Raw genomic sequence first — 15,535 nt, forward strand, 5'->3', positions numbered from 1 at the left:
GCTTTTCAGTCGATGTTACAGGGTGACATACCTTCAAAGGCGTCTAAGCGTCCAGTGCTAAGTCCTCCATTAATGTGCCGGCATTGGTTAGGGCGGTGCGGGCCATCTTGCACATAGAGGATGATGCACCGGCCCCTAGGTCAAAGTATCCTAATTTTAAGAAGGCTAAGGTGACTTCGACGGTTTTTCCCCTGTCTGACCAGTTGACGAATCATATGGCGGGGGCCTGGCAGTTGCCCAGTAAGAGATTCCAGCCACAAAAACAGCTGGCAACCAATTATCCATTTCCTGAGGCTCATTGCAGGAAATGGGAAACCCCACCGGCGGTGGATTCCCATGTCACCCGCTTAATCAAAAGCACTACATTGCCCTTACCGTCTATCTCCTCCCTCAAGGATCCCACGGACAGGAAGGTGGAGACTTGTTTAAAGTCTATCTACTCTCTCTCATGGCCAGTGGCCCGTCCGTCTAAGGATATCTCCTGGGTGGCTAAAGCCATTGAGAGCTGGGCCAACGCTTTAGAGGATACCTTTCCAGACGATGCTCCAGATGTCCAGAGAGCGTTAATTGGACAGATGAGAGATGCGGCGTCCTATATCGGGGAAGCATCGTTAGATGCAAGTCTGCTGACCTCTAGAGTTTCGGCGGCAGCAGTGTCTGCTCGTCGGTCCTTGTGGCTGAGGTCCTGGAGAGCGGACGCAGATTCTAAGAAGGGCCTGGAGGCCTTACCCTTTAATGGGGAGTTGTTATTTGGTCCAGACTTGGACAAAATAGTGGATACTCTGGCTAAAGTCAGCCTTCCTCCCTTCAACTACAACGCTTAATCCTAAGCATTTCGGCCCTTTCGGGTTCAGGGTAAGGCCAAAGGTCAGTCCTTCCCGAAGCAGTCGGCGACCAAGGCGCCTCTAAGCCCAAGAAGCAGGCCTGGAGTACTAGGCACCCTTCTTCCAAGCAAGAAGATAAACCTTCTGCCTGATGGGACTGACCTCCCTCTGGGGGATCCCAGAGTGGGAGGCCGACTTCTTCAATTTTCCCAGTGCTGGCACAATACCACCACGGATGCCTTGGTTCGAGAAGTGGTCTCCCAGGGGTACGCCCTGTCTTTTCGGCACAGACCGCCCCTCCAGTTTTTCTGCACGAGTCCTTCTCAGGACAAAACCAAAGCTTTGCAGATTCAGGAAGCTATAGAGTCCTTGCTGAAAGCAGGGGTCATTGTTCCCGTTCCTCAGTCAAAACGGGGGACGGGGTACTACTCTACTCTGTTTCTGGTGCAGAAACCAAATGGTTCTCATCGCCCTATCCTCAAATTGAAGTCTCTGAACAAGTTCCTCAGAGTTCCCAAGTTCAGGATGGAAACGTTACGTTCCATCATTCTGGCAATGAACCTGGGGATTACATGGTCTCCCTGGATATCCAGGACTCCTACCTCCACGCACCTTCACACCAGCGGTATTTGAGGTTTGCTATACTACAACATCACTATCAGTTTCGGGCGCTACCCTTTGGCCTCTCCACGGCACCAAGGGTATTAAAAAAAGTGATGGCGATCATGGCCGCCCACCTTCGGAGCCAGAATGTATGGCTGCTACCGTATCTAGACGACCTCCTTTTGCTGGTGAGCTCTCCGGAGGTACTGCTTCAACATCTCCACCTGACGATCGCTTGTCTGCAAGCGCACGGGTGGTTGATAAATTGGAAAAAGTCCTCCCTGATTCCATCGTAGCGGATGGTTCATTTGGGAGCCCTGCTAGATTCTCGTCAGCAAAGGATCTTCCTGACTCCGGAAAAGGTCTCCCTGCAGCTGCGGATACACAGTTGCCTGAGCAGTTGCTGTGTCGGTCCACTCAGCAATGAGAGTTCTAGGGTCCATGGTGTCGGCATTCGACATGGTGGAATATGCCCAGTTCCATTCCAGGCCCCTGCAGGGGCTGATTCTATCTGAATGGAACAGGTTACCTCACCCGATCCAGTCTCAGGTGCTGGTGTTGTCCCCGGAGGTTCGGCAGTCTCTAGCTTGGTGGCTTCAGACGGCTCATCTAGTCGAGGGGCGCCCCTTTTGGATCCCGGACTGGGTTCTGTTCACAACAGATGCCAGTCTACGGGGTTGGGGGGCAGTGACAGGCTCGTTGTCACTTCAGAGCCGTTGGACTGCGAAAGAAGCGGTTCTCCCCATCAATATTCTGAAACTACGGGCCGTGTACAGGGCCCTGCAGTCGCCCGGCACCGCTCTTCACGGAAGGGCGGTTCAGGTTCAATCCGACAACGCCACCACGGTGGCATACATCAACCACCAGGGAGGAACTCGCAGTCGTGCTGCGATGTCGGAGGTGTCTCGCATCCTTGCTTGGGCGGAGTGCCACATTCCAGCAATCTCTGCAGTCTTCATCCCCGGAGTCCTCAATTCGGAGGCAGACTTCCTCAGCCGTCACGACGTGCATCCCGGGGAATGGTCGCTTCACCCAGAGGTATTTCAATTAGTCGTGGACAGATGGGGGCTGCCGGAGCTGGACCTGATGGCCTCCCGTCACAATCGCAAGTTGCCCGTGTACGGGTCAAGGACAAGAGATGCAGGCGCAAGTCTGGTGGACGCACTGTCGGTGAAATGGACGTTTCAACTGGCGTATCTATTTCCTCCGATATCCCTGCTGCCTCGGGTCCTGCGGAAATTCAAGCAGGACGGCGGCACGCTCGTGCTGGTTACTCCAGCGTGGTATTACGTCCTTGGTTCTCCGATCTGAGGAGCCTCTCCATTGACTCTCCTTATCTTCTTCCTCAACGCCGGGACCTGTTGTCTCAAGGGTCCTGCCTTTACCCGGATCTGGGTCGGCTGTCTTTGACGGCGTGGCTCTTGAGACAGCCGTCTTAAAGTCTCGGGGCTTCTCGGGTTCAGTTATTAGTACCATGCTCAGGGCATGCAAGCCTGCTTCCGCACGGATTTACCACAGGGTGTGGCGCACTTACTTTCAATGGTGTGAGTCCAGAAACTATGATCCTCAGGTGTTCCGAGTTTCTAGGATTTTGGCTTTTCTTCATTCAGGTTTACGTCTTGCCTCCCTGAAGGTTCATGTGTCCGCGTTGTCTGTGTGGTTCCAACGTAGGATCGCTACACTGCCAGATATTTACACCTTTTTCCAAGGTGGTGTTCGAATCCAGCCTCCCTTTGTGCCTCCTGTGGCTCCTTGGGACTTGGCGGTGGTTCTTCGGGCCCTGCAGGGTCCTCCTTTCGAGCCTCTTGAGTCGGTGGTACTCAAGTGGTTAACGTTTAAGACTGTGTTTTTCTCCTGGCGATTGCTTCTGCCAGGAGGGTGTCAGAATTGTGGGCACTTTTTTGTCGTCCCCCTTTTCTGATTTTTCACCAGGACAGAGCGGCGCTTCGCACTCGTCCTGAGTTTTTGCCTAAAGAGTTCCACATCAATCAGGAACATGTTGTGCCAGCTTTTCAGTCACCTGATCTCTCAGCTGGTGAGGCTTCCTTGGATGTAGTCCGTGCTCTCAGAGTTTACGTGGACCTTGCTGCTTCCGTTAGGAAGTCTGATTCTTTGTTTGTCCTCTTTGGTTTTCACAGGAGGGGTTGGCCTGCCAACAAGCAAACTTTAGCCCGTTGGCTTTGTTCTGTTATTTGTGAGGCTTATACTCAGGAGGGTTTACCTGTTCCAGCCTCCGTTAAGGCTCATTTCACTCGGTCTGTGGGTCCCTTTTGGGTTGCTAGACGTGGTGCCTCCGCTGTTCAGCTATGTAAGGCGGCCACCTGGTCTTCCATTCAGACATTTTTTAGGTTCTATGCATTTGACACCTTTGCCTCTCAGGATGCATCCTTTGGGCACCGGATTCTCCTTTCTGCACAGGAGCGTCCCCGCCCTTAGTTGAACTGCTTTGGGACATCCCCAAAGTCAACCCTGTGGAACCCCTATGGACCCTGAAGTAGAAAACAAGAGATATGGTAAGAACTTACCTTTGTTATCTCTGTTTCTACGAAGTCCATAGGCGCCCGCCCTGATGCACCTGGCTTCATATGGGCTGTGTGGCTGGTCACCGGTTTTCCGTCTCCCATTTCTGTGAGTATGGTTTCTTGTGTGTTCCAGTCTTCCTTCTCTCTGTTTAATCTCCTCCTCCGACCTTGGCTGCTTACCAACTGAGGTGCCTGTGGTCGGGGGCGGGGTATAGAGGAGGATGGACCCAAGTGCATCCTGGGAGCAGCAAAAGCTTTAACTGCGTGGTGCCCGTGGATCCAGATCCAGCTATACCCCAAGGTCAACCCTGTGGACCCTATGGACTTCGTAGAAACAGAGATAACAAAGGTAAGTTCTTACCATATCTCTTGTTTTCTCCTCCATCTCTCCGGGCATGGCTTGTCTGGATGTGTACAGCGCTCCCTGTATTACCTGTCTCCATCTTCTCTCCTGCAGTATGGCCGGCAGTTTGTGGAGACGTTCCTGAAACTTGGCATGCCCCTGCTGGACTGTTGCTTTAAGAAACATAGGGTGAGTTGTAAGAGATTGCTTGCAGAGAGACATACATACGCACATGGTTCTGTGCAGCCAGATCTCAGTATGTACTAAAAGAAAGCTGCACTTAATTTTCTCTCCTTAGCGCATTCAGATGTACGATTGTATTCCATGGTGTATTTATAGTAATTGGGTGTTTTACAGGAAGATGTACAAAACTTGCTGAAAATATTACAGCTCTGCACCCGGCAACTTCACCATGTGTGTGGTCACTCCAAGGTAATTCAGTGTGCCGCGCGGAGTCCTCCCGTCATGTCAGTGTGCCGCGCGGAGTCCTCCCGTCATGTCAGTGTGCCGCGCGGAGTCCTCCCGTCATGTCAGTGTGCCGCGCGGAGTCCTCCCGTCATGTCAGTGTGCCGCGCGGAGTCCTCCCGTCATGTCAGTGTGCCGCGCGGAGTCCTCCCGTCATGTCAGTGTGCCGCGCGGAGTCCTCCCGTCATGTCAGTGTGCCGCGCGGAGTCTGTGCCGTGGCTGATGTTACAGATGTATACACAGGACTGTGAGGTATTACGGATGTGAGATCGTAGTGGGTGTCTCTATGCTGGCTGTGATGGGGCTGATGATACAGATGTATATACAGGACTGTGAGGTATTACAGATGTGAGATAGCAGTAGTGGGTGTCTCTCTGCTGGCTGAGCTGTGGCTGATGTTACAGATGTATACACAGGACTGTGAGGTAATACAGATGTGAGATAGCAGTACTGGGTGTCTCTATGCTGGCTGAGCTGTGGCTGATGTTACAGATGTATACACAGGACTGTGAGGTATTACAGATGTGAGATAGCAGTAGTGGGCGTTTATGCTGGCTGAGCTGTGGCTGATGTTACAGATGTATACACAGGACTGTGAGGTATTACAGATGTGAGATAGCAGTAGTGGGTGTCTCTATGCTGGCTGTGCTGTGGCTGATGTTACAGATGTATACACAGGACTGTGAGGTATTACAGATGTGAGATAGCAGTAGTGGGCGTCTCTATGATGGCTGAGCTGTGGCTGATGTTACAGATGTATACACAGGACTGTGAGGTATTACAGATGTGAGATAGCAGTAGTGGGTGTCTCTATGCTGGCTGAGCTGTGGCTGATGTTACAGATGTATACACAGGACTGTGAGGTATTACAGATGTGAGATAACGGTAGTGGGTGTCTCTATGCTGGCTGTGCTGTGGCTGATGTTACTGTTGTATACACAGGACTGTGAGGTATTACAGATGTGAGATAGCGGTAGTGGGCGTCTCTATGCTGGCTGTGCTGTGGCTGATGTTACAGATGTATACACAGGACTGTGAGGTATTACAGATGTGAGATAGCGGTAGTGGGTGTCTCTATGCTGGCTGTGCTGTGGCTGATGTTATAGATGTATACACAGGACTGAGGTATTACAGATGTGAGATAGCAGTAGTGGGTGTCTCTATGCTGGCTGTGCTGTGGCTGATGTTACAGATGTATACACAGGACTGTGAGGTATTACAGATGTGAGATAGCAGTAGTGGGTGTCTCTATGCTGGCTGTGCTGTGGCTGATGTTACAGATGTATACACAGGACTGTGAGGTATTACAGATGTGAGATAGCAGTAGTGGGTGTCTCTATGCTGGCTGAGCTGTGGCTGATGTTACAGATGTATACACAGGACTGTGAGGTATTACAGATGTGAGATAGCAGTAGTTGGTGTCTCTATGCCGGCTGTGCTGTGGCTGATGTTATAGATGTATACACAGGACTGTGAGGTATTACAGATGTGAGATAGCAGTAGTGGGTGTCTCTATGCTGGCTGAGCTGTGGCTGATGTTACTGATGTATACACAGGACTGTGAGGTATTACAGATATGAGATAGTAGTGGGTGTCTCTATGCTGGCTGAGCTGTGGCTGATGTTACTGATGTATACACAGGACTGTGAGGTATTACAGATGTGAGATAGCACTAGTGGGTGTCTCTATGCTGGCTGTGCTGTGGCTGATGTTACTGATGTATACACAGGACTGTGAGGTATTACAGATGTGAGATAGCAGTAGTGGGTGTCTCTATGCTGGCTGAGCTGTGGCTGATGTATACACAGGACTGTGAGGTATTACAGATGTGAGATAGCAGTAGTTTGTGTCTATGCTGACTGTCCTGTGGCTGATGTTACAGATGTATACACAGGACTGTGAGGTATTACAGATGTGAGATAGCAGTAGTGTGTGTCTCTATGCTGGCTGAGCTGTGGCTGATGTTACAGATGTATACACAGGACTGTGAGGTATTACAGATGTGAAATAGCAGTAGTGGGTGTCTCTATGCTGGCTGAGCTGTGGCTGATGTATACACAGGACTGTGAGGTATTACAGATATGAGATAGCGGTAGTGGGTGTCTCTATGCTGGCTGTGCTGTGGCTGATGTTACAGAAGTATACACAGGACTGTGAGGTATTACAGATGTGAGATAGCAGTAGTGGGTGTCTCTATGCTGGCTGAGCTGTGGCTGATATTACAGATGTATACACAGGACTGTGAGGTATTACAGATGTGAGATATCAGTAGTGGGTGTCTATGCTGGCTGTGCTGTGGCTGATGTTACAGATGTATACACAGGACTGCGTGGTATTACACGTGTGAGATACCGGTAGTGGGTGTCTCTATGCTGGCTGTGCTGTGACTGATGTTACAGATGTATACACAGGACTGTGAGGTATTACAGATGTGAGATAGCAGTAGAGGGTGTCTCTATGCTGGCTGAGCTGTGGCTGATGTTACAGATGTATACACAGGACTGTGAGGTATTACAGATGTGAGATAGCAGTAGTGGGTGTCTCTATGCTGGCTGAGCTGTGGCTGATGTTACAGATGTATACACCGGACTGTGAGGTATTACAGATGTGAGATAGCAGTAGTGGGTGTCTCTATGCTGGCTGTGCTGTGGCTGTTATAGATGTATACACAGGACTGTGAGGTATTACAGATGTGAGATAGCAGTAGTGGGTGTCTCTATGCTGGCTGAGCTGTGGCTGATGTTACAGATGTATACACAGGACTGTGAGGTATTACAGATGAGGATCGTAGTGGGTGTCTCTCTGCTGGCTGTGCTGTGGCAGATGTTACTGTTGTATACACAGGACTGTGAGGTATTACAGATGTGAGATAGCAGTAGTGGGTGTCTATGCTGGCTGAACTGTGGCTGATGTGACAGATGTATACACAGGACTGTGAGGTATTACAGATGTGAGATAGCAGTAGTGGGTGTCTATGCTGGCTGAGCTGTGGCTGATGTTACAGATGTATACACAGGACTGTTAGGTATTACAGATGTGAGATAGCAGTAGTGGGCGTTTATGCTGGCTGAGCTGTGGCTGATGTTACAGATGTATACACAGGACTGTGAGGTATTACAGATGTGAGATAGCAGTAGTGGGTGTCTCTATGCTGGCTGAGCTGTGGCTGATGTTACTGATGTATACACAGGACTGTGAGGTATTACAGATATGAGATAGTAGTGGGTGTCTCTATGCTGGCTGAGCTGTGGCTGATGTTACTGATGTATACACAGGACTGTGAGGTATTACAGATGTGAGATAGCACTAGTGGGTGTCTCTATGCTGGCTGTGCTGTGGCTGATGTTACTGATGTATACACAGGACTGTGAGGTATTACAGATGTGAGATAGCAGTAGTGGGTGTCTCTATGCTGGCTGAGCTGTGGCTGATGTATACACAGGACTGTGAGGTATTACAGATATGAGATAGCGGTAGTGGGTGTCTCTATGCTGGCTGTGCTGTGGCTGATGTTACAGAAGTATACACAGGACTGTGAGGTATTACAGATGTGAGATAGCAGTAGTGGGTGTCTATGCTGGCTGTGCTGTGGCTGATGTTACTGTTGTATACACAGGACTGCGTGGTATTACAGATGTGAGATAGCGGTAGTGGGTGTCTCTATGCTGGCTGTGCTGTGACTGATGTTATAGATGTATACACAGGACTGAGGTATTACAGATGTGAGATAGCAGTAGTGGGCGTCTCTATGCTGGCTGTGCTGTGGGTAATGTTACAGATGTATACACAGGACTGTGAGGTATTATAGATGTGAGATAGCAGTAGTGGGTGTCTCTATGCTGGCTGAGCTGTGGCTGATGTTACAGATGTATACACAGGACTGTGAGGTATTACAGATGTGAGATAGCAGTAGTGGGTGTCTCTATGCTGGCTGTGCTGTGGCTGATGTTACTGTTGTATACACAGGACTGTGAGGTATTACAGATGTGAGATAGCGGTAGTGGGTGTCTCTATGCTGGCTGTGCTGTGACTGATGTTATAGATGTATACACAGGACTGAGGTATTACAGATGTGAGATAGCAGTAGTGGGTGTCTCTATGCTGGCTGTGCTGTGGCTGATGTTACAGATGTATACACAGGACTGTGAGGTATTACAGATGTGAGATAGCACTTGTGGGTGTCTCTATGCTGGCTGTGCTGTGGCTGATGTTACAGATGTATACACAGGACTGTGAGGTATTACAGATGTGAGATAGCAGTAGTTGGTGTCTCTATGCCGGCTGTGCTGTGGCTGATGTTATAGATGTATACACAGGACTGAGGTATTACAGATGTGAGATAGCAGTAGTGGGTGTCTCTATGCTGGCTGAGCTGTGGCTGATGTTACTGATGTATACACAGGACTGTGAGGTATTACAGATATGAGATAGTAGTGGGTGTCTCTATGCTGGCTGAGCTGTGGCTGATGTTACTGATGTATACACAGGACTGTGAGGTATTACAGATGTGAGATAGCAGTAGTGGGTGTCTCTATGCTGGCTGAGCTGTGGCTGATGTTACAGATGTATACACAGGACTGTGAGGTATTACAGATGTGAGATAACGGTAGTGGGTGTCTCTATGCTGGCTGTGCTGTGGCTGATGTTACTGTTGTATACACAGGACTGTGAGGTATTACAGATGTGAGATAGCGGTAGTGGGCGTCTCTATGCTGGCTGTGCTGTGGCTGATGTTACAGATGTATACACAGGACTGTGAGGTATTACAGATGTGAGATAGCGGTAGTGGGTGTCTCTATGCTGGCTGTGCTGTGGCTGATGTTATAGATGTATACACAGGACTGAGGTATTACAGATGTGAGATAGCAGTAGTGGGTGTCTCTATGCTGGCTGTGCTGTGGCTGATGTTACAGATGTATACACAGGACTGTGAGGTATTACAGATGTGAGATAGCAGTAGTGGGTGTCTCTATGCTGGCTGTGCTGTGGCTGATGTTACAGATGTATACACAGGACTGTGAGGTATTACAGATGTGAGATAGCAGTAGTGGGTGTCTCTATGCTGGCTGAGCTGTGGCTGATGTTACAGATGTATACACAGGACTGTGAGGTATTACAGATGTGAGATAGCAGTAGTTGGTGTCTCTATGCCGGCTGTGCTGTGGCTGATGTTATAGATGTATACACAGGACTGTGAGGTATTACAGATGTGAGATAGCAGTAGTGGGTGTCTCTATGCTGGCTGAGCTGTGGCTGATGTTACTGATGTATACACAGGACTGTGAGGTATTACAGATATGAGATAGTAGTGGGTGTCTCTATGCTGGCTGAGCTGTGGCTGATGTTACTGATGTATACACAGGACTGTGAGGTATTACAGATGTGAGATAGCACTAGTGGGTGTCTCTATGCTGGCTGTGCTGTGGCTGATGTTACTGATGTATACACAGGACTGTGAGGTATTACAGATGTGAGATAGCAGTAGTGGGTGTCTCTATGCTGGCTGAGCTGTGGCTGATGTATACACAGGACTGTGAGGTATTACAGATGTGAGATAGCAGTAGTTTGTGTCTATGCTGACTGTCCTGTGGCTGATGTTACAGATGTATACACAGGACTGTGAGGTATTACAGATGTGAGATAGCAGTAGTGTGTGTCTCTATGCTGGCTGAGCTGTGGCTGATGTTACAGATGTATACACAGGACTGTGAGGTATTACAGATGTGAAATAGCAGTAGTGGGTGTCTCTATGCTGGCTGAGCTGTGGCTGATGTATACACAGGACTGTGAGGTATTACAGATATGAGATAGCGGTAGTGGGTGTCTCTATGCTGGCTGTGCTGTGGCTGATGTTACAGAAGTATACACAGGACTGTGAGGTATTACAGATGTGAGATAGCAGTAGTGGGTGTCTCTATGCTGGCTGAGCTGTGGCTGATATTACAGATGTATACACAGGACTGTGAGGTATTACAGATGTGAGATATCAGTAGTGGGTGTCTATGCTGGCTGTGCTGTGGCTGATGTTACAGATGTATACACAGGACTGCGTGGTATTACACGTGTGAGATACCGGTAGTGGGTGTCTCTATGCTGGCTGTGCTGTGACTGATGTTACAGATGTATACACAGGACTGTGAGGTATTACAGATGTGAGATAGCAGTAGAGGGTGTCTCTATGCTGGCTGAGCTGTGGCTGATGTTACAGATGTATACACAGGACTGTGAGGTATTACAGATGTGAGATAGCAGTAGTGGGTGTCTCTATGCTGGCTGAGCTGTGGCTGATGTTACAGATGTATACACCGGACTGTGAGGTATTACAGATGTGAGATAGCAGTAGTGGGTGTCTCTATGCTGGCTGTGCTGTGGCTGTTATAGATGTATACACAGGACTGTGAGGTATTACAGATGTGAGATAGCAGTAGTGGGTGTCTCTATGCTGGCTGAGCTGTGACTGATGTTACAGATGTATACACAGGACTGTGAGGTATTACAGATGAGGATCGTAGTGGGTGTCTCTCTGCTGGCTGTGCTGTGGCAGATGTTACTGTTGTATACACAGGACTGTGAGGTATTACAGATGTGAGATAGCAGTAGTGGGTGTCTATGCTGGCTGAACTGTGGCTGATGTGACAGATGTATACACAGGACTGTGAGGTATTACAGATGTGAGATAGCAGTAGTGGGTGTCTATGCTGGCTGAGCTGTGGCTGATGTTACAGATGTATACACAGGACTGTTAGGTATTACAGATGTGAGATAGCAGTAGTGGGCGTTTATGCTGGCTGAGCTGTGGCTGATGTTACAGATGTATACACAGGACTGTGAGGTATTACAGATGTGAGATAGCAGTAGTGGGTGTCTCTATGCTGGCTGAGCTGTGGCTGATGTTACTGATGTATACACAGGACTGTGAGGTATTACAGATATGAGATAGTAGTGGGTGTCTCTATGCTGGCTGAGCTGTGGCTGATGTTACTGATGTATACACAGGACTGTGAGGTATTACAGATGTGAGATAGCACTAGTGGGTGTCTCTATGCTGGCTGTGCTGTGGCTGATGTTACTGATGTATACACAGGACTGTGAGGTATTACAGATGTGAGATAGCAGTAGTGGGTGTCTCTATGCTGGCTGAGCTGTGGCTGATGTATACACAGGACTGTGAGGTATTACAGATATGAGATAGCGGTAGTGGGTGTCTCTATGCTGGCTGTGCTGTGGCTGATGTTACAGAAGTATACACAGGACTGTGAGGTATTACAGATGTGAGATAGCAGTAGTGGGTGTCTATGCTGGCTGTGCTGTGGCTGATGTTACTGTTGTATACACAGGACTGCGTGGTATTACAGATGTGAGATAGCGGTAGTGGGTGTCTCTATGCTGGCTGTGCTGTGACTGATGTTATAGATGTATACACAGGACTGAGGTATTACAGATGTGAGATAGCAGTAGTGGGCGTCTCTATGCTGGCTGTGCTGTGGGTAATGTTACAGATGTATACACAGGACTGTGAGGTATTATAGATGTGAGATAGCAGTAGTGGGTGTCTCTATGCTGGCTGAGCTGTGGCTGATGTTACAGATGTATACACAGGACTGTGAGGTATTACAGATGTGAGATAGCAGTAGTGGGTGTCTCTATGCTGGCTGTGCTGTGGCTGATGTTACTGTTGTATACACAGGACTGTGAGGTATTACAGATGTGAGATAGCGGTAGTGGGTGTCTCTATGCTGGCTGTGCTGTGACTGATGTTATAGATGTATACACAGGACTGAGGTATTACAGATGTGAGATAGCAGTAGTGGGTGTCTCTATGCTGGCTGTGCTGTGGCTGATGTTACAGATGTATACACAGGACTGTGAGGTATTACAGATGTGAGATAGCACTTGTGGGTGTCTCTATGCTGGCTGTGCTGTGGCTGATGTTACAGATGTATACACAGGACTGTGAGGTATTACAGATGTGAGATAGCAGTAGTTGGTGTCTCTATGCCGGCTGTGCTGTGGCTGATGTTATAGATGTATACACAGGACTGAGGTATTACAGATGTGAGATAGCAGTAGTGGGTGTCTCTATGCTGGCTGAGCTGTGGCTGATGTTACTGATGTATACACAGGACTGTGAGGTATTACAGATATGAGATAGTAGTGGGTGTCTCTATGCTGGCTGAGCTGTGGCTGATGTTACTGATGTATACACAGGACTGTGAGGTATTACAGATGTGAGATAGCAGTAGTGGGTGTCTCTATGCTGGCTGAGCTGTGGCTGATGTTACAGATGTATACACAGGACTGTGAGGTATTACAGATGTGAGATAACGGTAGTGGGTGTCTCTATGCTGGCTGTGCTGTGGCTGATGTTACTGTTGTATACACAGGACTGTGAGGTATTACAGATGTGAGATAGCGGTAGTGGGCGTCTCTATGCTGGCTGTGCTGTGGCTGATGTTACAGATGTATACACAGGACTGTGAGGTATTACAGATGTGAGATAGCGGTAGTGGGTGTCTCTATGCTGGCTGTGCTGTGGCTGATGTTATAGATGTATACACAGGACTGAGGTATTACAGATGTGAGATAGCAGTAGTGGGTGTCTCTATGCTGGCTGTGCTGTGGCTGATGTTACAGATGTATACACAGGACTGTGAGGTATTACAGATGTGAGATAGCGGTAGTGGGTGTCTCTATGCTGGCTGTGCTGTGGCTGATGTTATAGATGTATACACAGGACTGAGGTATTACAGATGTGAGATAGCAGTAGTGGGTGTCTCTATGCTGGCTGTGCTGTGGCTGATGTTACAGATGTATACACAGGACTGTGAGGTATTACAGATGTGAGATAGCAGTAGTGGGTGTCTCTATGCTGGCTGTGCTGTGGCTGATGTTACAGATGTATACACAGGACTGTGAGGTATTACAGATGTGAGATAGCAGTAGTGGGTGTCTCTATGCTGGCTGAGCTGTGGCTGATGTTACAGATGTATACACAGGACTGTGAGGTATTACAGATGTGAGATAGCAGTAGTTGGTGTCTCTATGCCGGCTGTGCTGTGGCTGATGTTATAGATGTATACACAGGACTGTGAGGTATTACAGATGTGAGATAGCAGTAGTGGGTGTCTCTATGCTGGCTGAGCTGTGGCTGATGTTACTGATGTATACACAGGACTGTGAGGTATTACAGATATGAGATAGTAGTGGGTGTCTCTATGCTGGCTGAGCTGTGGCTGATGTTACTGATGTATACACAGGACTGTGAGGTATTACAGATGTGAGATAGCACTAGTGGGTGTCTCTATGCTGGCTGTGCTGTGGCTGATGTTACTGATGTATACACAGGACTGTGAGGTATTACAGATGTGAGATAGCAGTAGTGGGTGTCTCTATGCTGGCTGAGCTGTGGCTGATGTATACACAGGACTGTGAGGTATTACAGATGTGAGATAGCAGTAGTTTGTGTCTATGCTGACTGTCCTGTGGCTGATGTTACAGATGTATACACAGGACTGTGAGGTATTACAGATGTGAGATAGCAGTAGTGTGTGTCTCTATGCTGGCTGAGCTGTGGCTGATGTTACAGATGTATACACAGGACTGTGAGGTATTACAGATGTTAAATAGCAGTAGTGGGTGTCTCTATGCTGGCTGAGCTGTGGCTGATGTATACACAGGACTGTGAGGTATTACAGATATGAGATAGCGGTAGTGGGTGTCTCTATGCTGGCTGTGCTGTGGCTGATGTTACAGAAGTATACACAGGACTGTGAGGTATTACAGATGTGAGATAGCAGTAGTGGGTGTCTCTATGCTGGCTGAGCTGTGGCTGATATTACAGATGTATACACAGGACTGTGAGGTATTACAGATGTGAGATATCAGTAGTGGGTGTCTATGCTGGCTGTGCTGTGGCTGATGTTACAGATGTATACACAGGACTGCGTGGTATTACACGTGTGAGATACCGGTAGTGGGTGTCTCTATGCTGGCTGTGCTGTGACTGATGTTACAGATGTATACACAGGACTGTGAGGTATTACAGATGTGAGATAGCAGTAGAGGGTGTCTCTATGCTGGCTGAGCTGTGGCTGATGTTACAGATGTATACACAGGACTGTGAGGTATTACAGATGTGAGATAGCAGTAGTGGGTGTCTCTATGCTGGCTGAGCTGTGGCTGATGTTACAGATGTATACACCGGACTGTGAGGTATTACAGATGTGAGATAGCAGTAGTGGGTGTCTCTATGCTGGCTGTGCTGTGGCTGTTATAGATGTATACACAGGACTGTGAGGTATTACAGATGTGAGATAGCAGTAGTGGGTGTCTCTATGCTGGCTGAGCTGTGGCTGATGTTACAGATGTATACACAGGACTGTGAGGTATTACAGATGAGGATCGTAGTGGGTGTCTCTCTGCTGGCTGTGCTGTGGCAGATGTTACTGTTGTATACACAGGACTGTGAGGTATTACAGATGTGAGATAGCAGTAGTGGGTGTCTATGCTGGCTGAACTGTGGCTGATGTGACAGATGTATACACAGGACTGTGAGGTATTACAGATGTGAGATAGCAGTAGTGGGTGTCTATGCTGGCTGAGCTGTGGCTGATGTTACAGATGTATACACAGGACTGTTAGGTATTACAGATGTGAGATAGCAGTAGTGGGCGTTTATGCTGGCTGAGCTGTGGCTGATGTTACAGATGTATACACAGGACTGTGAGGTATTACAGATGTGAGATAGCAGTAGTGGGTGTCTCTATGCTGGCTGAGCT

General features: G+C 48.5%; 1 protein-coding gene across 3 annotated transcripts in view; it reads left to right on the plus strand.

Annotated features, from left to right (window-relative positions):
- FANCD2 (FA complementation group D2) overlaps positions 1 to 15,535 on the plus strand; it is a 251,017-nt gene that overhangs the window by 174,752 nt on the left and 60,730 nt on the right. For all 3 annotated transcript variants that reach the window (XM_088479530.1, XM_088479531.1, XM_088479532.1), the window contains 2 exons: positions 4,407 to 4,481; positions 4,650 to 4,724. In XM_088479530.1, coding sequence (XP_088335656.1) covers positions 4,407 to 4,481; positions 4,650 to 4,724 — 150 coding nt within the window. The remainder of the gene's footprint in view (positions 1 to 4,406; positions 4,482 to 4,649; positions 4,725 to 15,535) is intronic.

This window comes from Taudactylus pleione, unplaced genomic scaffold, assembly GCF_031769625.1.
Source record: "Taudactylus pleione unplaced genomic scaffold, aTauple2 ptg000239l, whole genome shotgun sequence".
Taxonomy (NCBI): Eukaryota; Metazoa; Chordata; class Amphibia; order Anura; family Myobatrachidae; genus Taudactylus; species Taudactylus pleione.